At 44.5% G+C, this 23,442-nt stretch overlaps 1 protein-coding gene across 2 annotated transcripts; it reads left to right on the top strand.

The window, feature by feature from the left end:
- The first annotated feature begins 5,803 nt into the window (after nt 1-5,803).
- Nucleotides 5,804-10,506, top strand: lmo4lb (LIM domain only 4-like b). Of its 2 annotated transcripts, none has more exons than XM_078285162.1 (5): nt 5,804-6,134; nt 7,007-7,240; nt 7,344-7,440; nt 8,026-8,184; nt 9,279-10,506. In XM_078285162.1, the coding sequence occupies exons 2-5, from the start codon at nt 7,026-7,028 to the stop codon at nt 9,285-9,287; spliced, it is 480 nt and encodes a 159-aa protein (XP_078141288.1). In that variant the 5' UTR covers nt 5,804-6,134; nt 7,007-7,025; the 3' UTR covers nt 9,288-10,506. The 2 variants fall into 2 exon arrangements, with proteins under 2 accessions (XP_078141288.1, XP_078141289.1); XM_078285163.1 differs by having other exon boundaries at nt 5,804-6,146.
- The last annotated feature ends 12,936 nt before the right edge of the window (nt 10,507-23,442 follow it).

Genomic DNA, 23,442 nt, shown 5'->3' with positions numbered 1-23,442 from the left:
CACGTGACTAATGCTAGCTAGATGTGTTGACTAGTGGCTGAGAAGATACTTTGGCTCACTAGCTAACAAGACATTATCTAAACACAAAATCAATCAGATATATCAGTAGTGAAATGATCAGTCCCCAGTCAGAAATAGCACAGAAATTAACCAAGTCCATTCAGTTAAAAGTTGTACATTTAGAAATCAGTTGTTCACAGCCACTGTTACCAATGTTGTGGACCTCCAGTATGGCTGCCAGATGGTGCGTTATGTCACCTGAAAACCCTGGAAGTTTGGATGAAGGTCATGCCTATCTTGAAAACCTTTCCCACTTCGACGGTAGTTGTTTTCATCTACATGGCCCCCAAACTCTGCGGAGGTAAGAGAGAGAAGAGGAAAGTATTTGTAACATATATTTGGTGTTTCCTTTTATCCAAAACACTTTACCTAAGTGTAGGCTACCATGAGTGCTTCTGGTATGGGCAGCTCCATTGAGAATTAAACCCCTAACCCTTGCAGTGCTAGTGCCTTGCTCTACCCGTTGGCTATAATGCATGCTGTGTACCCCCGACATCCTGGGTTTGAATCTGGTCTTGTCACCCACACCTCCTTTTCATGTCTTTTTTATTGTAAGGGTGGAACACCTAACTCTGGCAGCATTAGTGCCTTGCTCATTGAGCTTCCTTGATCCACATTTTCCAGTTTCAGCCAGAGCTCCAGGTCCTTGTTGCCTCATGGCCTTATACAACGCTCCGGCCGGCTCTGGAGCACAAACATTGCGGCGGACTTCTAAATTCCTCACCCCCCGGCCTCCGCCTCCTTTCTCTCCCACCTCCTCCTGCTGAGAGGAGGGAGGAACCCGTCTGACCTCCTGGACGCCCCAGTGACAACTACTGGTGTGGGCTTCATCTCAACCAACTCCCCAGTCTCCACTTACAACTGGAGAGGAGATGTTGAAATCTTGAGCTTCATATGGAGTGTGGCGGGATCAGACCTGAGATTCTAAGCGTTTGTTTTAAACTGCTTAGAGTACCTGATGGGTGGGGTTACTGCATTGGACAATACACTGAGAGCCAGAAAGTTAAGACAATCACTGACAACTTACCTGACTTAAAATTATCCTGACCATCCAACAAACTCTACCTACAACAAACTCTAAATATTATGACCACAAATATGTTTTTGTGGCATAAAAATGAAGTCCAGGCACTCATGTGGGTCTGAAAGTTAAGAAGACTTTTTTTTTGCTTTAGCCCTCTCCAATTAAAGACCTTTTAACTTTCAAACTCTCATGAGTACCTGCACCTGCCATGAGAGCGTATTTGTGATCATAATAACATCTAAGAATTATTTGCAAATTGTTTTTGAACCCAGTCTGGGAGACGTATGGTAAGGGTTACTTGGACTGATACTGTATAAGGGCTTGGAGAAGGGCAAATTTAGATTTTGTTGTAAATTAAACTGTATTAGGAGTTTTTGTAGTCATGAAAAAACTGTTAAAAGTGTATGATTGCAGTGTATTCCCAAACCAATATCTGTAAATGATACTTCCAATGGGGACGCAGACATAGAAATACCAGAATAATACTCAAATTAGTGAACATTATTCTGGCATTGCTCCATGTGCTTCCCCATTGGGAGTATATATTGTAAATAAAACCGGCAACAGGACAAATATTAGTATCCCTTTCTGCATCCTCCTTTCAACATGGCTGAATTCTTCCCCTGGCCGACCGACAGACAGGAACCAAAAGCACACATGGCATACCATCCTCACCATGGAGACTTTCGTACCATCTGCCATCATCGTCACTGAAGGCGCCGCCTGGCTCCCATTCGACTCGGGCCGTTCCACTTTACCCCCGATGACGATGTTTGTCCGCCTGGGCTGTTTGGTGGTGTAAATTCAGGGAAATGGTCCTTCCGCCAGAGTTATTGTACACTAAAGCCGGTGTCCCATGACAACGTTTGACGGGTCATTTGTTTAAGAGTTGTCCTGGCATTTCAGTGAAATCCATGGCAGTATGAGAATTGAAAGGCTTTTTGATTTCACGGGCGTGAATTATGCCTGGTCTGGTCAAGAAAGCGCCTTCCAGAGGAGATCTCTCTGCTTAGTCAAACTCAAAGCTCAATGCATATCCATGAAACTGGACCCACAATAAATCGTAAATAAATCGAACAAGAACTGGGTAGTCAGCATGAGCAGTGATAGCCACCATGGCTGAACAGACAAAGAAAAGAGTGCCACCTACAGAAACTTCAACTTCCTAGGGACATAGTCTGGATTTAGTGACGGCATTCCCACTGTGGACCTGATGTACAATTTCACGACTTTTCCATGACTTTCCATAACTGAGCCATGACCCGAACCATGACCTAATCATTTGATTCCTACCTGGTTTGTTTTGTAAAGGGGGGAACAGTCTGGTTTCCACTCCAGTTGGGCTGAAAACCACCCAATGCAATACATGCGTGAAACAAGTGGTAAAATACATTCTGCTATATTCCTGTAAAGTGACCCATTTTCCCTGATCGAGAATTGATCAAATTCCCTTTCCCTGTCTAAAATACACCTCTCAAAGCTTCATGATACTCCAGGAATCCCATCTTATCTTTGACTTATCAAGCAGGTAGGACCACTCGTCTCTAAACCCACGCTCCAGAACTCAAGCGCGTAGCCACAAGAGAGAGAAAGTAGAGCGCCGAGTGGAAGGACCCCTCCACATCACAGCGAGGGCACTATATGAATGTGATTGTCTTGGCTGCCCACCACACTGTGATGCTGCAGAGGAGTTTACATTGGCCGGGAACCCAGACTGGAAGTTACAGGTGTCGTCCAGCCTCGCGGAGAGCTGTGACTTTCAGCACGGCCTTGACAGAGGAACAGGAAATATGTCGGAAATCAACGGGGGCCTCAGAGATTTGGCGGAGGGTGGCCATGGACCGCCACACCGACCGGAGCAAGAGGAAACCTGGCCCCGCGCACTCTGAAAGAGGATGTGCCGAAGTGGTTCCTTTTCAACACGACGTGGGATAATAGCAGATGTTGTCTGCGAGTGTGTTGTTGTCAGCCTGTTGTGCTGAAAACAAATGTGTGGAAGATGAGTCATCCTCTTTAAAGAGCGCACAACTGTGACCACAGCTGAGATCTTTAGTGGAACAAAAGTCAACATTTCCACAAAGGACTCTGTTGTTTAGACTGAAGGTTAACTGCATTTAACATGGAGTAAAGACTGTGACGTCAAGACTAATTGAAATTGCTATGACTACTACTACTACTACTACAATTAGTACTACTACTACTACTGCTACTACTACTACTACTACACAAAAAAAATCCCCTTCGGGAATTAATAAAGTTGTATTGTATTGTATTATACTGTACTACTACTACTACTACTGTGACTAATAGTACTACTGCTACTACTACTACTCCTACTGCTACTACTACTGCCACTAAAACTATTATTATTACTACTACTGTTACTACTAGCCTACTACTAAAAGTATTACTGCTACTACTACTGCTACTATTACTACTATTGCCACTAATACTATTACTACTACTACTACTACTATTACTACTACGACTACTACTGTTACTGCTGCTACTAATAATAATAATTGTACTTTATTTATGTAGCACTTTTCTACACAGAAATTACAAAGTGCTTTACAAACAATAATACAACAATAAATAAAAGCCCTCCAGATGAACAATAAAGATAACACAATCATATATCATAATCATATAATCATGTTATAAAACAATAAAACGGGAAAGTACAACACAAAATGAGTAAAATAAATACATAAATAAATAACATAAAATAATATAAAAACACAGGAAAACAACCCCCACCCCAACAACAACAAAAAACCCCTCCGATTGTCCCTTTGAAGCACAGATCTGAAAAATCAGATACAGCAGCTTTCCCTATTTTTTTTTGTTTTGTTTTTTTGCCAAGAAGAGTGAGATCCTTTGTTCCTGTATAAATGCAGCCTATATTCTTCCATCCATATCCAAACCTCATACAACAGGGCGTACAAACTCTACATTCCTACTGACCCAATGCCCGCTCAGTGCAACATAATAGGATGCTGTCCTCTGCTGGCACTCAGTAAGCAGTACAGCAAGGCAACAGGTTGGTGTGACTGAGACCATTTAATCCACCCATGAGCAAGAAACTGAATCACCTACCAGCTCCAGGACTGCTGTTCTGTAGCTGAGCCTGACCTCTGACCTCACATTACGTGATTTATTGGAAATTACATTAAATTGCATCTATTATCAGTATAATTGCAGTTATTTGGTGATAAGATCATGCAGTATTCAAAGAAATACATTTGATAAACACAAGATTGAAAGTGTCCATTCAGGATCAATAGGTTTTTTGCACACAGATACAAGAGGAAAAAAAAAAAGTGTGCATTTCTACTCTTTCTAATGTGTTTCTGTGATGAAACAAAGCTGGTCTGAATAAAGTGATTCAGAGAACAGAGTGAAAAAAATAAGCCTTAAGTCGCTTCATTGTTCTGAGTTCCATTGTTTCTTTCATTAAAAGGTTGTATTCTCTGTTGTAAACACTGAGATAACCCATATGACAAAACAAATTGACAATACATTGACAAGGGGGAGGGGAGGTGGGGGCTTCCACAAAGGGTGGCAAAGGACACCCATGGGGTCCAGGCACAGCACACCGGGCACCCATGGGTGCCAAAGACCGGGGCAAAAAAAAAGCACCCCTCACTAACACACACACACACACACACGCACACACACACAGTCACACACACACACACACACACACATACACACACACACACACACACACACACACACCTTCTTCTTCCAACATAATCGTGTGGCATAACAATAAAGTTAAAGACCATCAAGTTATAATTTGTTAATCTAGTATTGAGTTTTGAAATTCCATTTTTTAAAACAAGGGAACAATCTGCACATGGGGTGAGATCATTGAACTTAAATGAACTAAATGACTAGATTCAGAAACGTTCAAGTGGCATTTTGTTAATACTCTAGTGTTGTGATCTGTGTTATTCTGAATTTTTTCAAGATATTGACACTAGAAAATCCCTGAGACAAGTGAAACTGCATCAGGAACAATTGGAATTTTTCACTTATTTTAAGAACAGAATATGAGAGTAAATGTCTTATTAAAATAGACATGAACATACTGTATGTGAAGCAGACCCTTTGTAGTGTTGACATAGCCTACATTTCCTCCATATATGCATATACACTGTGTATATACTGTATATATTTACACATATGGAGGAAATGTAAAAGATTTGTATCTCGGTTTATATAGATTATATAAAAAATATCCCTCTATTGAATCTTATTTTTCTTAAAACAATTAAAAGACATAATTTCACTTCATCAAATCAACTTATTTCAAGAATTTGAATGGTGCATTTATGACCAATAAATGCATGTAGAACATTTATGATAGTGGATTTTTTTTTTTTTTTTGACACACATTTCCTCCACGTGTACACATACATTAAAGGATGCAAGACGATTTATGGTCTACATGGTTGTAAACCATAAAAATCTTGTACCATCATTTATGTTTTTTTTTATAGCTGATTTCCATACATGTCAATACAGTCCATACATGCTGTTAAAACCTATGGGGATCTTAATGGGTGTGAATGTGAATATTAATAAGCCACTATACACCCATAAATCATTTTGACTGCAGCCACGCCCACTGCTCTCCTATTGGCCGCCGCGCGCTTCATGTAGTCTACATCACCGCTCGGTAATTTAAATAGCCTCTTGCGCAATTTGATGAATAGTGTTGCTGTCAAAAGCATTAGAGACAGATGAAGGCATGCTGATAGACAGGCAGATATAACGGGGAGGAACGGGAACCGAAGCCGCCTCATGTCGCCTCCTCACTGCTACATTTAGCTCTTTCTCAGCGGCTCGCGGACGTCGGGAGAGACTTTTCCCCAACTATCACCTTTGTTGTGTTGCTTTGCCATGCTCTGGAAAATCTATGGAAACCAGAACATGTCAAGTCTAACCGCGGTTATATAACTTGAAGCGGCTTGTGCTTCTTCTGAATTTTTTTTGTCCGGCTTCTCAAACTTCTCCACAGGAAAACCTCTGGCTCGTCAAGGTAAGACGTCTCGTCTTTTTTTTTTCTCCTCCGTACGTAAATTCCTCGTGAAAGCGTCCTTCTACGCTTCTATAGCCTTTTCTGGGGTTAGCTTACAGCACAACACTAAGGGCAAAATAACTGGAATAGTGTTGTGTAAATGCAGAGGTATTGCTTTTCTGTGTATTACCATTAGCATATTTTGACTCCAAACTGGCACTTTTCCAGCAGTCCCATTTGGGGACTTCACCTTTTTTTTTTTTTTTTTACATGCGCATCAAATACATTGTTGATACAATGTTGATGCCAAAGAAACTGTTCTTCCCTCTGCTAGTCATTACAGGAGTTGCTACTGATATATTGTTGCTGGTATTTACATGAACAAGACTGTGATATTTGCTTTTCTTGTGATATTTATCTGGATATGTAGTGAAATATCAATGAATTCCTGTGAAAATCAATTTTCTTTACTGCCCTTTATTGTTTGAATCAACCTGTTACAGGTGCTGAACTGATCTGTTATCAGTCAAATCATTCTGGCTTGAAGACCTATATATGGTTTTGTCAGAGCATAGTGGCAGTGGATAGGGCTGTTGTGGTGTAATGATGTAGTGGTAAATACAAAGGACTTGGTGATTATTATTATTATTAAAGAACCACCAATAGAATCAGAAATCAATGATATGTACAGAAAAGCATTCATTGATGCTCAAAAGACCCTTTCCTCACATCACTTACATCAGTGTGACATCACAGCCTATCCTGTCTACTATGAATTTATGTCATGAATATTGACGTCAGCCTAAAAAAAAAGCTGGGTCTACCCTCCGCTACTACCAGCCTGTTCCGCCTCTCTCTCTGCTAATAAACGTCTCTCCTGCCGGTGTCCCCAGGCGCCGCCGAGGGCCCAGCATGGTGAACAGCCAGGCACCGGGCGTGCCGCCGGCCCCCAGGTCGTGCGCGGGCTGCGGGGGGAAGATCGCCGACCGCTTCCTGCTCTTCTCCATGGAGCGCTACTGGCACACGCGCTGCCTCAAGTGCTCGTGCTGCCAGGCCCAGCTGGGGGACATTGGCACCACCTGCTACAGCAAAGGGGGCATGATTCTGTGCCGGAGCGACTACATCAGGTGAGAGGGAGGATGACGAGGAGGGAGGAGGAGGAGGAGATGAACGAAGCTGCCGGTTTTTAGCTGAAGCCAATCTGTGTGTGTTTTTTTGTGTGCTTTGCAGACTGTTCGGGCACAGTGGGGCGTGCAGCGCCTGCGGCCAGTCGATCCCGGCCAACGAGATGGTGATGAGGGCACAGGGGAACGTTTACCACCTCAAGGTAAATCCTCGGGCTCTCGGGCGTCGGCGCGCTGCGGCTCCCGCTGCTCGTTTGACAGAAACATCTGGGCGTGGGCGGAGATTCGGCGGGGCGGGCGCGTCCCCCTCGATATTAGGAGGAGGAGGAATCGCGGCCTCTCCAATTATTTCTGCCTCGCACGCGTATACTGTAGTTTTACTGGCTCTGTGGAAGCATATTTTGTGTTCTTCTTCCCCTTTAAAATATGGAGCCCCTCTAGCTGTTTGATCCTTTTAATGCCTCTTTAAAAGGCATTTCGACAACAAACTAGACATATATTTCATATTTTGATTCATTTTCACCCTTCAGATCAAGGTTCAGTTTAGCTCGGTCTTACTGTATTTCAGATTGACCAATAATTCCCCTCACTCTCTCGTACCTGTAGACTTTTCTCATGTAAATTTCTAGATTTGTTTCAGTCTTGCTGTATCAAAAGAATTTCAAATGCATGCTGACGCTCTGACTGGCCTCTCTGTACCTTTTTAAATGATTGCTGATGGACCAACTGGTGACCCTTGCCCTCTCTTTCCTCTGCCCCCCCCCCCCCCCCCCCCCCCCCCCCCCCAGTGTTTCAGCTGTGCCACCTGTAGAAACAGACTGATGCCCGGCGATCGCTTCCACTACGTCAACGGTACAATCTTCTGTGAGCACGACAGACCCGGCGCTGCCTTGCTCAACAGCCACCTGCCTCCACTTCAGAGCAACTCTGTGCTGACAGACCAGAAGGTGAGAGGAGGATTGGTGGGGGGATAAACAGGGTTGCAGCCATGACAGTCTGTATTTGGTGCAGGATGTAGATTCTCCTCATGTCAGCAATACTATTCTGTAGGGATGGGACGATCTGCTTATGTCACGATATGATTTGATACACAATATGATATTGTAAACATAATTCTGCATTTGATACAACCGCGATACGATTTATTAATAAATAAAGTCTGACTGCAGAATATGTTTACAAATCTTTCTAGCATCGGCATTGGCTTACTAGAATGTAAACAACAATTTAAAAATGTCTTTACAAAGTGACAATAATATACTTTGGATGGAGAGCTGTGAGTGAAATTGTGATGGTCATGTCGTCTCATTTGTGATTACTACAGCAGAATGAAATTGAGCTAATATCGCAATTCATTTTTCTGCCCCACGATACATATTGTCACATTTTTGTATTGCGATATATTGAATTTCAATATATCGTCCCATCCCTACTGTTCTGTAATGATGGTATCACATGCTATATGTTGGTGTTCACTGAAATTGACAAAGACGAAATTTGTTGATCCCTGTGGGGAAAATGGGGTTGTTGCAGCAGGAAATAGTAATAATATCAATAACATGCAGCTAAGAAAAGTGGGTATAAATAAGAATATAGCCAAATGGGAGGTATTTATCATAATGCACCCGAAAGTTTCCACACTAGACTGTCATGTCCAAATGTATGAATGAAAAGTATGAAAAAAATGAACTATTATTATGAGGGTTTACTAAAAAACATGAGATAAAGAAAAAAATAATAAAAAAATATGTACAATATGAAAATATATGAAAAACATGAAATATATGCAGTATGAAATAGTGAAAAATGATCAAAAATCTAAACATATGACAAGGTGAATTGCTTCCTATGCTATTTGCACACATTAGCCTGATATGACGATGTATCTTATTGTATTTTCTTATTGTATTGAGTTGTATTTTTATTATTGCATTATTTTTGTATGCACATTACCAGATCTACAGAAGGCCGTACATATGAACAGATTGTGTCTTCCTTGGCATCCTTACCCTTTTTACCCCCCGTTCTCTCTTGGCTGTAGGTTTGCTGAGCGGCGGGAAACGGCGCTTGTTGCCCTCGCCTCTCCTCCCTCACTTCACTCCTCCTCGCCGCACTCTTCCTCACCCGCTACCGACGCCGTTGTTGTGGATTCTCCTCATCGTCCAGAGATATCCCCTCCGTCGCCGTACCAGAGACAGCATACCACATACGAAGTCACGTTTTTATGTTGTGTTCGATGTTAAGGTGGTCTGTGCCATCATGCCGAGACTCATGTGTGGACTACATATACTGGCGAGGGCCGGTTAGGACTAAAAGGAAACGAAGGAGGGAAAAGCGATGACGGATAAAACCGGAAGAGACGCTTGAATGAACGCTTGACTACCGGTTTTTGCTTGTGCCATGTGGCATGTTTGCCCCCCCCCTCCCCCTCCATCCCCCCTCCCTTCTCCTCCGAGCGTCGGTGTCTTCGCTGAACTCTTGATCTCTCTGTTGTATATGTTAATCTGGGATCTTGTACACTGAGGATTGGCGTTTTTGAATGTGATTTCGGCTGGGCGGCAAGGCTAGAAATCAAAGGGTGTCCGAAAAATCGTCCAAAATCATAGAGAAACTTGTCGGAAAGTGGGATTCGAACCCACGACTCCATTCACCCCACTCCACCACCTTGACACCTGTGTGCAGGGAAAATCAAGTGCAACAAGAAAAAAAAAACAGTTACCTATGATTATCATGACTTTTCAGACACCCTGTAGAAAGGAGCATTGACATTTTCCAATGGTCTTGTTTTTTTTTCCCCCTGTAGAGTTTTGATTTCTTTATCGCATCTGATGCCTGTTCAATGTGTGAAAACAACAACAAAAAAAATCATGTGGAGTAAAAAAAAAAAAAAAAAAAAAATCCTATTAAAAAGATTTTCCTGTAACATGTCACGAAGCGAACTGAGGTCATTTTGAAGCCCCTTAGCGGCATTAGAGTGGCACTGTGGTATTGCATGGTACCTAGTGCAGTGGATCTCTCTCTCTCTCTCTCCCTCTCTCTCTCTCTTTAGCCCTGTATGGTGAATACATGCCTGATTACCCCGAGGAATGGAATTAGGGGGCTTGAGCTCTGACCATTTACAGAAGCAATTAAACATGAGCCCTGTATCTGTGCTGCTGGAGCTCCTGGGAGGCTGAACTTGGGGCATATCCCGTGGCTGCCTGGGTGGATGGGTGGCTGCCTTGCCTCTAATAAAGCCTAATCTAGAAAGCAGGCTAATTAAAGGGGAGTGTCCCCCCCTCTACATCCAGAGCATTTGAAACAATCTGATGTATTTACTATTTACCATGTTGCAATTAAAGCGCCCACACAGCCCGGTTTGTTTCCCCATCGCAGCTCTTTGTTCTCCGCCACTCTCTGCGTGGCTTCTGGATTTTTTTTTTCTTTTCGGAGCTCTATCTAATTCGCTCTACCTCCGCGCGCCTGTCTAACGCAATGTAAAACTTTAAGTCTCAGCATACCGTCGGAGGTGGGGAGCTAATCTTTGTGGAGTGCGCGGCGTGGAGAGGAGGAGGAGGAGGAGGAGGAGGAGGCAGAAGATAGCATCTGCTCCACTTTCACACCTTGCCTGCGAGCGCGGCAGCCATCAAACTTGCACCTTAATGCGCTTAGCTATTTCGAAAAGAAAAAAAAAAAAAAAAAAGTCCCACTTGTCATGGTAGGTGCTGATACCGCATCAATTATTTATTCCACGTCTGATCAGGAAGCGTCACGCAAATTCATTAACGTATGCAAATGATCACAATTACAATTATCTTTGTATCGTGATGGCGGAGAAATAAAACCTCGGCACATTCCCGAGTCCCACCGCACCACAAGTTACACTTTGCATTCAAACCAATCAAGCCTCATCTGCCTTTTCCTAATTAGCCGGAACGTTTTCAGATGCCAATTAGCAGGTCTCATGAAAAGGCTCTTTGCCACGAGGCGTTGTCTTTTATCAGAGCTTCTGCAGGTGTGTGGCTCACCATGTAGCCTGTGTCATAGGAAAGTGTTTATTCCTGCTAATTAATCATATTAACACATGCAGATGAGTGTAATTGCCTGAGCTCCTCCACCTCACGCTGTGTGAAGACACAAGATGAGCCAGGATATTTTTACACGCTCATGATGAAGAGGAAGAGGACCGCCGAAAGCCGCCTCCTTGCCTAGACGCTCCTGTGATACGGATCCAAGATGGCTGCCGCGCTCTCTTCTGATGCCGGTCCCACTGGTCTGTCGGCCAGCAGCTCTTTACTGATGACTAGGCCTCTCTCTGTGTGGGGAGGCCAGACCGAGGGTTTGGAGTCTGGCATGAGCTGACAGATCTCCATGACTGTCCGTCCCGCTTGGCCTTGTCAGACGCGAACCAAAGGAGAACACACAGGCTCGGTTTCCACTTTCACGACTATGTTTAGGGTTCTGGTTAAATCCGTGAGACTCTCATTCTAGTTTTTCTTCAATTTCAGTCTCCATCTTTGCTGCTAAGCGCTCATCGCTGTGGTGTTTCTACACTGCACTTCCCAGAGATCACCTGTCAATCAAACAGTGTGTCCAGTACTGTGTCCAGTAATAGAAAAGCTTTCATGAACTTGATATAGATCGATACACTATTGTATTATAGAGTAGCAAAAGAGACATTTATGACACTTTGTATTTTGAAGTTGCATCCAACAGTTTTAGAGTGAGGATCCTTTATGGGGCAAATAAGGTAATATGTCATTTTGAGGGTTAAAACAGGTTAAGAGTAGAGATGGGATGATATGCTTATCTCACGATACAATACGATACGCGATATGGGCTTCACGATACGATGTAGTAATTAAAAGTTCAATGACAACAAAGTCTGATTATGTTTATTTCTGAGCCACAAATCTTTCTAGCGATGGCATTGGCTCGCTAGAATGTAAACAACAATTTAAAAATGTCATTACAAAGTGCAAATAATATAATTTGGATGGAGAGCTTGTGAAATTGTGATGGTCAAATCGTCTCATTTGTGATTACTACAGCAGAGTAAAATACAGCTAATATCGCGATTCATTTTTCTGCCCCATGATACGTATCGTCACATTTTGGTATCGTGATATATTGAATTTCGATATATCGTCCCATCCCTATAGTAGAAATCATTCTACAGCACTACAGAAAACATAGTCTTCTGACATGGGCAGATGATGATGGACAGGTATGACTGTACCATGCTCCTGCCCGCCCTCAGGCATGCAGCTCAAAGCAGGATGTTCGCTGTGAAACTACCATCTGGTTGTCACCGTTTCCAACCATCCAAGAATGTAAATGCTATGGTAGCGTGTTAAAAGACGGGTTATGGCATTTTAACTGTGCTGAGAATCCTCCTCTGTCTTGCCAAAGCTATTTACGGGTCTCTTCAAATCCCCTAAGCGGCAGATGACTGGTGAGAAGGAGCTCCAGCGACGGCCGACACGCGCCTCATTTGTCGTTACCGTACGCCACGTTAAATGTTTCAATGATTTCTGAGTCCTGCTGGCGCTCTGTTGCGTAACCCCACAGCGAACGGGAGTGCAACACGAGACAGCGCCGGAACATGTAGGGAAGTCAGGCATGTTGCGGCCATAACTCACTGTCTCGCAGCATTGGGGGAGAGTCGAAAGAGGCAATAATGACAAAGAGAGCGACTTTACAACTCCGAACCTCATGCAGGAATGTCAGGGAAGGGGGGGGAGGGAGGGGTGGTGGTGGTGGTGGTGGTGGGGAGTTCTCCTGGCCAATCGGAACGCTTTGAATAATTAAAGTGATCGGCTTAATTAGCTCAATTACGTTAATTTGACCACGGAACACGGCCATATGGTGAAAGGAAACAAAAGAGGGGGGAACTAATTAAAAGTAAAATAATGAGGATTTTAATTAACTGGCTCCCCAGACAGCGGAGCGCAGGGATCAGGAGCCTGCTACCATAATTAAAGTGCTGTAACGCTGGCAACATCTCTCCTCTCTTTCTTATATCTGTGAGGGCTCTATCCATCTAATTAAATCTGTAAATAAATTAGCAACATTGAGGGTTCCTGCTTGACTTAACACTGCCTGCAATCCACCCCAACCCCCCCTCCACCTCCACCTCCCCAATAACACGCTCACCTTACTTTCAGCACACCCCATATGTAGGCAAAGGTTGAGCTAAGGTCTGTCATTAACGGAGGGATGTGGGTAGAGGATTTGACTGTGTGTGTGTGTGTGTGTGTGTGTGTGTCACTCTATCGTGTTTGTGCAGGCTGACGCTTGTGTTTGCCCCCTGATTCGGTGTTTTAAAATGCTATCTGCTGGGAACGCGGGGCAACACAGGTCGCAGGGAGGTGATGGCAGCATCCGTGTGCTTCACATGTTCAAGCATCACGCGTGTTCGATGCTATCCTTCGGCCTGCCTCTGCCCCCTTTTCACCCCCTACACGCACACACACACACACACACACACACACACACACACACACACAGCTACAGTCAACCTGCAAGAAGCCCCTGTGGAAAGGCAGGAGCGTTTTTCATTAAAATGCATTCAAGATTGACAAGAGACTTATTTGCATATTAAATTAACAAGCACTTAAGAGTTCTGAGCTGAACTGTTACACTGCCAGCTCCGAGTAAATGAGGAGCGAGCGAACGTTCGACTGTCATTACCCACGGCTGTCACTGTTGGACACGGTTGAGGAATGGTGTGTTCAGAGATAGAGAGACAGAGAGAGAGGGAAAGAGAGAAAGAGAGAGAGATAAATGTGAGTTAACTAGTGTATTGGCTCTCATACCTATAGTTAGAACGATATATCGGTTAGCTCGATATTGTTTTCTTTATTAAGAATCTGATATCAACCAGTGAGTGTCATCCACCTCTGCTATGATGAATATGATGCGGTTTGATTGATTACATATTTAGTGTATAATTGATGAATACTACACTGGTTGTCTGTGGGAAGACCTTAACCTAATGTTCTATTAGTAGCAGCAGTAGTAGTGATACTAGTTGTAGGAGGAGTAGCAGTAATAGTATTATCCTGGGTTTCAAAGGAGAGTTTTAGTGTCCCATGATGGTCTAAATACTGTTTCAGAGGTTTTTCCACTCTGACAAGAATCAAATTGTAGGGGAAACACTGAATACTGGGACATTTTTGGCATGAAAATGGTCAAATTAGAAGTATCTGATTGCTACAACACAACAGTGATTCAACCTATATCCAGTTCATGAAAGCTTTTACATTTGCTGTTCCAAACAGCTGGTGTCTGGTAGCTCTTTCCTGGGAAAAATCCTCTGCCGCACATGAAGTGATGTGTTTTCCCAGTTTCCCAGTTTGTTTGGAATAAATAGAAGAAGAACTGGGTAGTTAGCATGAGCAGTGTTAGCCAGCATGGCTGAACAGACAAAGAAAAGAGAAACTCAAACTGCATCAACAGAAAATCCAAGGAACAAGATGTCACAGTACTGGACACACTGTTTGATTGACAGGTGATCTCTGGGAAGAGCAGTGCAGAAACACCACAGCAATGAACGCTTAGTGACAAAGATGGAGACAAAATAAAACAGCGATCTCACAGATTACCACTTATATATCGGCACAAAATATCACTATCGGTATCTAGGTTTTCAAGAACTTCTAGATGGAAGATTCCTGGTCCCAACACACTAGAAAGGTTGCACCTCCAGTCAGCGTGCTTGTGATTATGATGTTCCCAGTTGTGTCTCATGTTAGGTGAACCCATAGGGGTGTTGTATCAATACAAACCTTGACAGGCTGTGGGAGGAACCCGAGGGAAGTCTTCTCACCGCCGAGACTAGAAGACAGCTGCAGAGCAACAGCATGAGGCTATTTGGAACTGATTGGCAAGCAGCAGTTTACACCCCTTTTCCCTGAAGTGTTCCTGCTCACTGCAAGAAAAAGCACACCCATCAGTTTAACACCCGCACTGGAGAAAATGTTACAATCATTTTTTTTGTCCTCAATGATTTCAAAGCAACGATATCGACCATTTTCTCAGATGTTTACGATTGCTTTATATAGACTGCAGAAAATGTCCATCTTAAGAAGTTACTTGAAGTCTAGAATTGAGTCTCAAAGTCTTTTTTCGCAGTGTTTTTTTTTTTTGCTGTGTTGTCTGGACTTGTTGAGACATGAGGTGGTGAGGTGGACATTTTTTCCACTGTAATGTATGGCCCTGTTTGGCTGAATTGTCATTATTTTCTTTGTCATCCTCTTTATGAAAGTTTTTGGATCTCAGGTCTCTCTTGAAAAAGAGATTTCCATCTCAGTGAGACTACCTGTTTTAATAAAGGAATCTAATCATCCATTGCTTAGGTACATCATCTTTTGGCTGGGACCATCTCTAGAAAAGACTTAGACTGATATATCATTTTGCAAATATACGGGGCCAATACTGGCCTTTTTTTAAAAAACAGATGTGGTCCAGTCTGTGTCGTCCACCTCTGATATGATGGATATGATGCAGTTTGATTGATTACATATTGTAGAATTGATCAATACTACATTGGTTCCTTATGGAAAGCCCTTAACCTGAATTGATTCTAATGCCACAATTTGACTGGATTATTATTATTATTATATTGGTTTCAATGGAGAATTTTAGTGCTCTAAATGCTGTTTCAGAGGTTTTTCCACCCTGACAAGAATAAAATTCTGGGCGAAACTTTTTTTTAGCATGAAAATAGTCAAATTTAAAGATGACACCCTATTCTATTCTATTCTATTCTATCAGCAGCTTCAGTCCAAAAACATCAGTATTGACCTTCAAAAAAAACCCATATGGGTTAAACCCTAATGCAGACTACAAGTATAACTCCATGTACACATTCCACAGGCTCCTCTCAGGTCCTCCGCTGTACTGGCAGCCTTGTTGTTTTTCCAGGTAGAGCGGGGCCGTCTTGCCCGGCAGGGCCGCTGCCGAGCATCACCTTCATCATTAGAGGAGGAACCGCCAAACTGTTGTCAGATGAGCGTCTGGGGATCCAGCTCCCCTGTTTGTCTTGAGACAGTTTTTACGAGAGGAGAGCTGGGAAAGGCCAGGCCCTCATCAACCCCCCACTCCACCGAACCAGGTGGAACACACGTGCGTTCATTAGCGCCCTTTAATGAGGAGCAGATGCAACGACGACGCCTCTCTCTCTCTCACACACACACACACACACACACACACACACACACACACACAGAGAGAGAGAGGCGTGCATGCACACAGACATGCACATGTGAAAATACACAGATACACATACTGTGGAGCGTATATTTTTGCATATATTCGTGTTAATGTGCATGTACGCCCACACACATGCGCACGCACACACACACACACTCCCACCCTCTCTCACACAGACTGGCCCATTCATTCAGCCCTATTGGGGAGGTCTTTCACAGCTCCGACGTGTGGGCCTCATTTGTCCAATTTAGATGAATGACTGAGATCATATATCATTCCCCTTATGTCAGACTATTTTTATCTTTGAGGAAGTCAACGCAAGCAAGCAGCAGTCAGATCTCAGAAAACGCAGTAAACGCGTTTTTACCAGTGCGACATGCTAGACTTCTCATCGTTGACAACAAGAGCAGATAGGGGTTCGGTGTCTTGCTAAAGGACACCTAAGCTGTTGATGGACACATTGGCTGTTGCGGGGATCGATCCTGTGACCCTTTCTACCTCAGGACAGACTCGCTAACCTAGGATAGGTCAGTTCAGGAAACCCTAAGCTCTGGCAGAGTCCCCGCATCGAATATCATTTGCCCCAGAATCTTCCAAACCTGCTCAAATCCAGTCAATTTCTGGTGAAAAAGCATTGACGATTGACAAGGTATTATTATTTGATCAATGTGATAAATTATTAGACGTAAGTCAGCAAAGCTCAGAGGGAACATTGGTCCTGAATGCTCCCCTGATGTGACTTTTTGGTAGATATGACTTCCAATGGCTTGATCTAAATACCTAAGATCTAAATACCTTGATCTAAATGCCTAAGATCTAAATACCTTGATCTAAATACCTCAGATAAAAGCCTATAAGATTGATCTCTAAACTTTTCTTAACTAGCGTGTTGTTTTGTCTAGAATTCCATGTGAGTTTCCCCAACCCACTCTTCCAGAGGGCCAGGCTTTTAAAGCCACTATCCCCTTATTGCCTATTAAAGTTAACTCACAACATCCCAGTCTTGTTCCCTAATTGAGGCCTCTGAACTGGGGGAGCAGGTGGGGGTTTGGACTGCCACGTTGGGTTTGGACCCAGCATGGGGCCAAACCCTCCTCGCCCCAGCTCCACATCCTAAAGCTACATTCAATTGGACAAATGGTACATGAGATGCAGGTATGAGAGACTCTCAGCTGTTGGAACATCCACAACCAATGTTACTGGAATCAAGAGCGTGATTAAAGGAAATTATCTGTGTCGGAAGCTTATGCATTCACCTCTATCATCTGTCTGCTTTTTTTCAAGCCCATCCAGATCATTGTTCAAAGCATATAGAGTGTTCCAAGATAGGTAATTCAAAATAAAATTACCTTCTGCCGTGCATCCGGTTCAGAGTGGACCTTGATCAAATATCCCAGACATCCTCATCAACCTGAAGACGTTGTAGCAATTTCAGCAGTGTCTGCTTTCTGTAGGAAAATTGCCTCGTTATGTTCAGGCAATAATTTTAATGCCTGGCAGTGAGTTTTCAGGCAAGGAGCATGTGAATGAAGGCATACAGCAGCAGCAGCTATCTAGTTCACAGTGGATTTCGTAAGCTTTTACTTAACACCTTTTCAACAACTGGAAACCAGTCAGCAAGTTGAGACTCACTGTTTGTATGATCGCTGATCTAAGCAGGAAATGACATTTCAAAATGTGTTAGTTGAAGGGATCTTGCCCCAGATATAACAGCAAATCAATGTGATGGAGTATAGGCAATGGATAATGTAAAATAGACGAGTGATGAAGAAAGCATGGACAGTTTTGAGCAGATGTGGTGACCTAAAGGCGAAAGACGTGGTCTTTTGCCTGGAAGGTTGCCAGTTTGAATTTCTGCAAATTTAGAAGTAAATAACTAATACTCTCCCCTCCCTCAACAAGTTATGTTGGAATGCCATTCTCAGCAAAGTTTCCCTGAGAAAAGAAAATGATTGTTCTCTGAATCACATTTCAAAGTTGTAAACTCGATGTACTCCATCTGAAGGATGATTATTTGTCTGCCTCACTGCTACCTCCCAGTACAGTCAGAGTGACAAGACCATTATCGGCTTATTCTTTGACTATAGTGTTGACTGTTTTATGAACAGCTCATCACCTAATGCTTAAACACATTTGTCCTTGTTATCAGTCACTAGATCGGATATATCAGCCTTTTGGTAGTCAAGTGTACATCAACAAGTCCACCCTATTGATGTTTGGCGTCTATTGAAAATGTATATTGATTTGTACTTAAATGAGCCTACTATCACTCAACATGTATGTTGAAGTGTTAGCATGGAGCCTTCGATCACTCAACATAGTGTACGCTAAAGTGATGGTCTTCTATCACTCAACATGAGCGTATGCTAAAGTGTTAGCATGGAGCCTACTATCACTCAACATAGTGTATGCTAAAGCGTTAGCATGGAGTCTACTATCACTCAACATAAGCGTATGCTAAAGCGTTTAGCATGGAGCTACTATCACTCAACATAGTGTATGCTAAAGCGTTAGCATGGAGTCTACTATCACTCAACATAAGCGTATGCTAAAGCGTTTAGCATGGAGCTACTATCACTCAACATAGTGTATGCTAAAGCGTTAGCATGGAGTCTACTATCACTCAACATAAGCGTATGCTAAAGTGTTTAGCATGGAGCTACTATCACTCAACATAGTGTATTCTAAACTGTTAGCATGGAGCACTGGAGCCAATAATCTACTGGGGACACAGATGATTTTGGTGTCTATATTCTCATCACAAAATGGCTAAGTTGACCAATGGCACAATCTCCCACTTGAACCCACTTGATATGAATACAATTTGATTAAACTCAATGGTTTCACCAACAAACACCCTGTATCAGACGGAAGTGGACCTCTTATCCACAGACACTGATAAAAACTTGAGTGCCCTTCATAAAATAAATATTACTCAAAAATATCCTTGCTGTCAAGTGCGACCCCATTCTTTTAAATACACATTTGATTTGATACGAGGATAACTCACCGACTGGCCAGAGCGCTGCAGCCCGTCTACAAACTAAAACCACTCAACCATCCACGCCATTCTGAAGGCATGAGTGCAAGCACAGCAGACTATGCTGATCAGAAGAAGTGCAGCTGAAATGTCAGTGTGTGTGTGGCTTGTGTGTGTGTGCTGCGGGTGGTGTGGTGTAGTGGTTTGGCATTTCAGACAGAGATATCATTGCAGACCGGGGTGAGAGGTGTGCAGGCCCTGATTCGGGGCGAGGAGGGGGGCTGGGGGGGTTCAGTCTCGCCCTGAGAGTGGTGGACCGTGGTTTTCCTGACTCTGACAGGGGCCCACGCTGCCAGACAATGTTAGGGCCTGATGCCGGGGACTGCAGGGCCGGGAGTAGAGCGGGGCGAGGGTTCAGCTCCCCGTGGCTCCGCTGGGCGTCTGCTCCTCGGTCCCCGGCTTGATAAGCGGCGCCGGTTTGCGCTTTTTTGCCCTCCGCGCTGCCGCCTCCCCCACCTCGGAAATGCCAGCGCAGGGCCGAGGGCAGAGCGCTCCCCTGCGCAGCCTCACCTCGGCGAACCACGGGGCACCTATGCCTCTTATCAGCACCCATACACCTGCACAGGCAGACAATAGGGTGGTGGTGGGGGCACGGTAAGGTGCGTGCGCGTCTGTGGCGACAGTTAGGGCAAACAGACGGACAGACGGGGTGGGGAAAAAGGCTTGGTAGACAAGGCGGCCCTTTTACTGGCTCGTTGAACTCCTGGAAAGAACGCACCATGCGCCTATTCCGCAGGAAAAAAAACACACACAGCCGCAGTTTGAGGTTTGTCAAGTCAGCGTGTCTCCGCGTCTAACTGCTGCTGCACTGAACTTTCTATTCACGGCGGGAGAGGTTAGGAGAGGTGGCGTGAGATAAGAGATCTGACCAACAGTCCTCCGCCTATCTCTGGCCCCCATCTCTCGCTCTGTTTGCTTACTCTGCCGGTCATGACCTCCGAAATAGGAAGGAGCGAGGCTATCTGAAACAGAGCACCGTCTCTGGGCTCATATGTGAATCCTATGATGGATTTTCGTCATAAAAAACACGCATACGCTCGTTTCTGTCTGACTCCGTAAGACTTTAGCTGTAATGGTCTGTACAACCACTCTGCTGCCTCGAGGAGGTTAAGTTGATCTATTTTGGACTTAAGTGGGCTGGTAAATGGCTCTTTGCGTGTGTGTGTGTGTGTGTGTGTGCGAGGCAGGACTCTGGTGTGTGTGTGTGGGAGCATGCCTCGGTGCGCACGCGTGGCTACACACTTTTGTGTGCGTTTTCTATAATTGCGTAAGCCAATGAGGAACTGATAAGCCTCGTGGAGCCAGACGGCAGACACTTAAAGATGTCTGCATTGATAATAAAGGGAGAGTTTAGTATAGGCGGTCTCTCCTTCAAACACACACACACACACACACACACACACACAGACATACTCACCGTATCATTTTTAACCTGTGCTTTGAGTGTCTGGGCTCCTAACAGTGTACTGTATACACAGTCGCATGTGTCTGAATAAACATTCCTTCAAGAAAAGCAGGTAAACAAATTAATCTCATCACTGCTGGGGTGGTGAAAAAGCTCGGGTCGAATCAGGGTCCGCATGATTTTATCAGGGGGGCCGTTTGTTGTCATAACCATCCGAGCACAGTGGCGCTGCATTCCTTCGCTCCGAGCGCCGCGGCCTGAAGAGGAAATTCAGCTCTTCCTTGAAGTTTAATGTAAATCTCCGCGTTCGGAGAGAGAGGAAATCTAAACACGTGAACGTCTGCGGAGCCTCTGCTCTTTAGATATGGTTCTGGGATATAATACGGATCAAAGCGCGGGACAGACAGCTTATCTAGCGGCTGTGGCAGGGGTCAGGAGGCTTAAAAAAACACAGCTATGATCTCAGCGCTTGTTGAAATGAATCCTCCGTGGCCGCCGCGCGCTCTTTGTGCGACTGTGGCCTTGAAAGAAACTGGCTGCAGTAGGGAGGTTAAAAGCTAATTGATTGCATGTTGTCAGTATGTGAGAGTGCACGAATCGTGTCTCTGAATGCGAACGTGTATGTGTGTGCACGTGGACGCACAAGTGCCTGTGTGTGTGCGCATGGGTCCCTCGCCCCCATCCCTCCTGTCTGTGTTTTTTGAACTTGGAGATGAAGCCATCTGCACGGCTCTCTGGAGACACCCGGCTCCCTCGTCTCCTCGTCTCTCCTCCATTTTCTGCTCCCGCTGTAATGGGAAAATTGCTCTGTCTTTCCGCTCTAGTTGGGATTGGCAGTGTTGATAAGCATTGCAGGGACAATTAGAGGCAGGAGTTTCATTGAGAGGCTTTCAAACGACGCTGAGCCGTCATTGGCGGCCGATACCCGCGGGACATACCATTGCACCAAACGCCGTTCCCCCCCCTCCTCCTCTCCTTCGCTATAGGAACACCCCTCCTTGGAGGTAAAGTCCAGTAGTTTGCCTTGATGACAACCTCGCCGAAGAACCGCGCTCCTTTCATACTTGTAATTGCATTGATCTGGACGGCATTCAGTCACAGTATGTACTCCAACTGCCGCAGACAATAGGTGTCTGCAGCACTAACTGCTGCAGCTGGTTATGTTCCTCTTTTTTCCTTTTCATGTAGTTCTGTTGCGTAGACAACAAAGGCAACAAAAAGGTTTTCTCGTTTTCTTTTTTTTTTTTACACAAAGACTTGGCTTTGTTTGGATGTGTATGATGAGCCTGTCATTATCTCAGCAGGCTCCAACCAACACACGGCTTTACCTTCCCCTACTCCTTCTCCCAGAGATGGGGATGAATTAGGGAAATGTCTTGCTGTGCTGCAGTCCCTCAACTAATTACTGGTAAAAGGTCTGATATGACTTGGAGGTAGGCAGGCGGCGAGAGGCTCGCATTTGTATAGGCAGGCAGAAATATGAAGGTGTGGAAGGGGCTGGGGGCATTGTTTATGAGCTAAGTGAAGTGGACCATCACAGAGGGAGTCAAGCAAAGGCCAAGTAAGCGATGGAGGGAACGATTAGAGGAGAGAGAGAGAGAGAGAGAGGGGGGGATGAAAGAGGGGGAGGCAATAGCAACATTCCTGCGTAGGACTCGATGCCGCCCCCCCCCCCTCCTTTTCGGTAACAGGACACTCTCTGTCTCCGCAGTGAGAGCTTCGCATGATAGAAGCCCAGAGCGAGTTCGAAGCCCCGCTACCTCTCCTTTCCTATTCATTTGTGGATGCTGTTGGGAGTGCAAAGCTTTCACGTCTCCTGCCAGTGTGTGTAATCTTCCTCTCCTTTCCAAATCTGGGCTACGATTCAGCCACACAACACAGATAACTCTAGCTATTCATCATCCTCTGCCTCTGTGCGAATTCTCGGGACCGGCTCTCCGATTTCCTAGTGCGTCTGGGGTCAAACGCCCATCAAAACCCAACTTAGTAGCCGCCAGGTTTCTCCCGAGCCCAGATAAAAGCTGTAATAATAACAGCGCTAGGTGAGTCAGTGGAGCTCCTTTCACAGCACACTGCTAATTGGCCATAAATGAGTCCATCTGGTTTGATTTGCCGTTCAGTGAGGCAGCAGGAACGCAGCTCCTTCTCAGCGGCCCGGCTCAGCTAAGCTCCTATGCTGCCTCGCTCAGCCCACGTCCCCGCGAACACCCGAGACCACCTAGGCTGAACTCACAATGAGAGGCTTCAACCACACCTCTCTACACCAATGCATAAAAAAACACTTGGGTGAGTCTTATACCTAAGCCTGTCCTTAATGGTCGCATTATAGATATAAACCCTTGGCTGAGGCGGCCATTTGAGAAGCTGTTTGCATCACTCTTAAACTAATACCAAAGATCAGAAAAACAAAATACTTAAGACTCAAGATAGAGCCCAAAGATATTTAAAGGGGAAGTAAGCCAGATTTTTACTGTCCCATTGCACAAAATGGCCATAATATCTCTTGATAGGGTTGTCGATCGATCTGCTGAGATTTCTGGCTTTTTTGTGACTTTGTTTGTGTAA

Source organism: Centroberyx gerrardi, chromosome 8 (assembly GCF_048128805.1).
Source record: "Centroberyx gerrardi isolate f3 chromosome 8, fCenGer3.hap1.cur.20231027, whole genome shotgun sequence".
NCBI classification, from domain to species: Eukaryota; Metazoa; Chordata; class Actinopteri; order Beryciformes; family Berycidae; genus Centroberyx; species Centroberyx gerrardi.
The sequence above is the reverse complement of the archived record's forward strand: the minus strand, read 5'-3'. Positions and strand labels throughout refer to the sequence as shown.

What these genes read in the sequence shown, in the direction of transcription:
- lmo4lb (XM_078285162.1), top strand. Translation starts at nt 7,026, where the DNA reads ATGGTGAACAGCCAGGCACCGGGCGTGCCGCCGGCCCCCAGGTCGTGC. An exon ending in TGCCGGAGCGACTACATCAG is followed by an intron (nt 7,241 to 7,343) that starts GTGAGAGGGAGG and finishes TGTGCTTTGCAG; the next exon opens with ACTGTTCGGGCACAGTGGGG. An exon ending in GGAACGTTTACCACCTCAAG is followed by an intron (nt 7,441 to 8,025) that starts GTAAATCCTCGG and finishes CCCCCCCCCCAG; the next exon opens with TGTTTCAGCTGTGCCACCTG.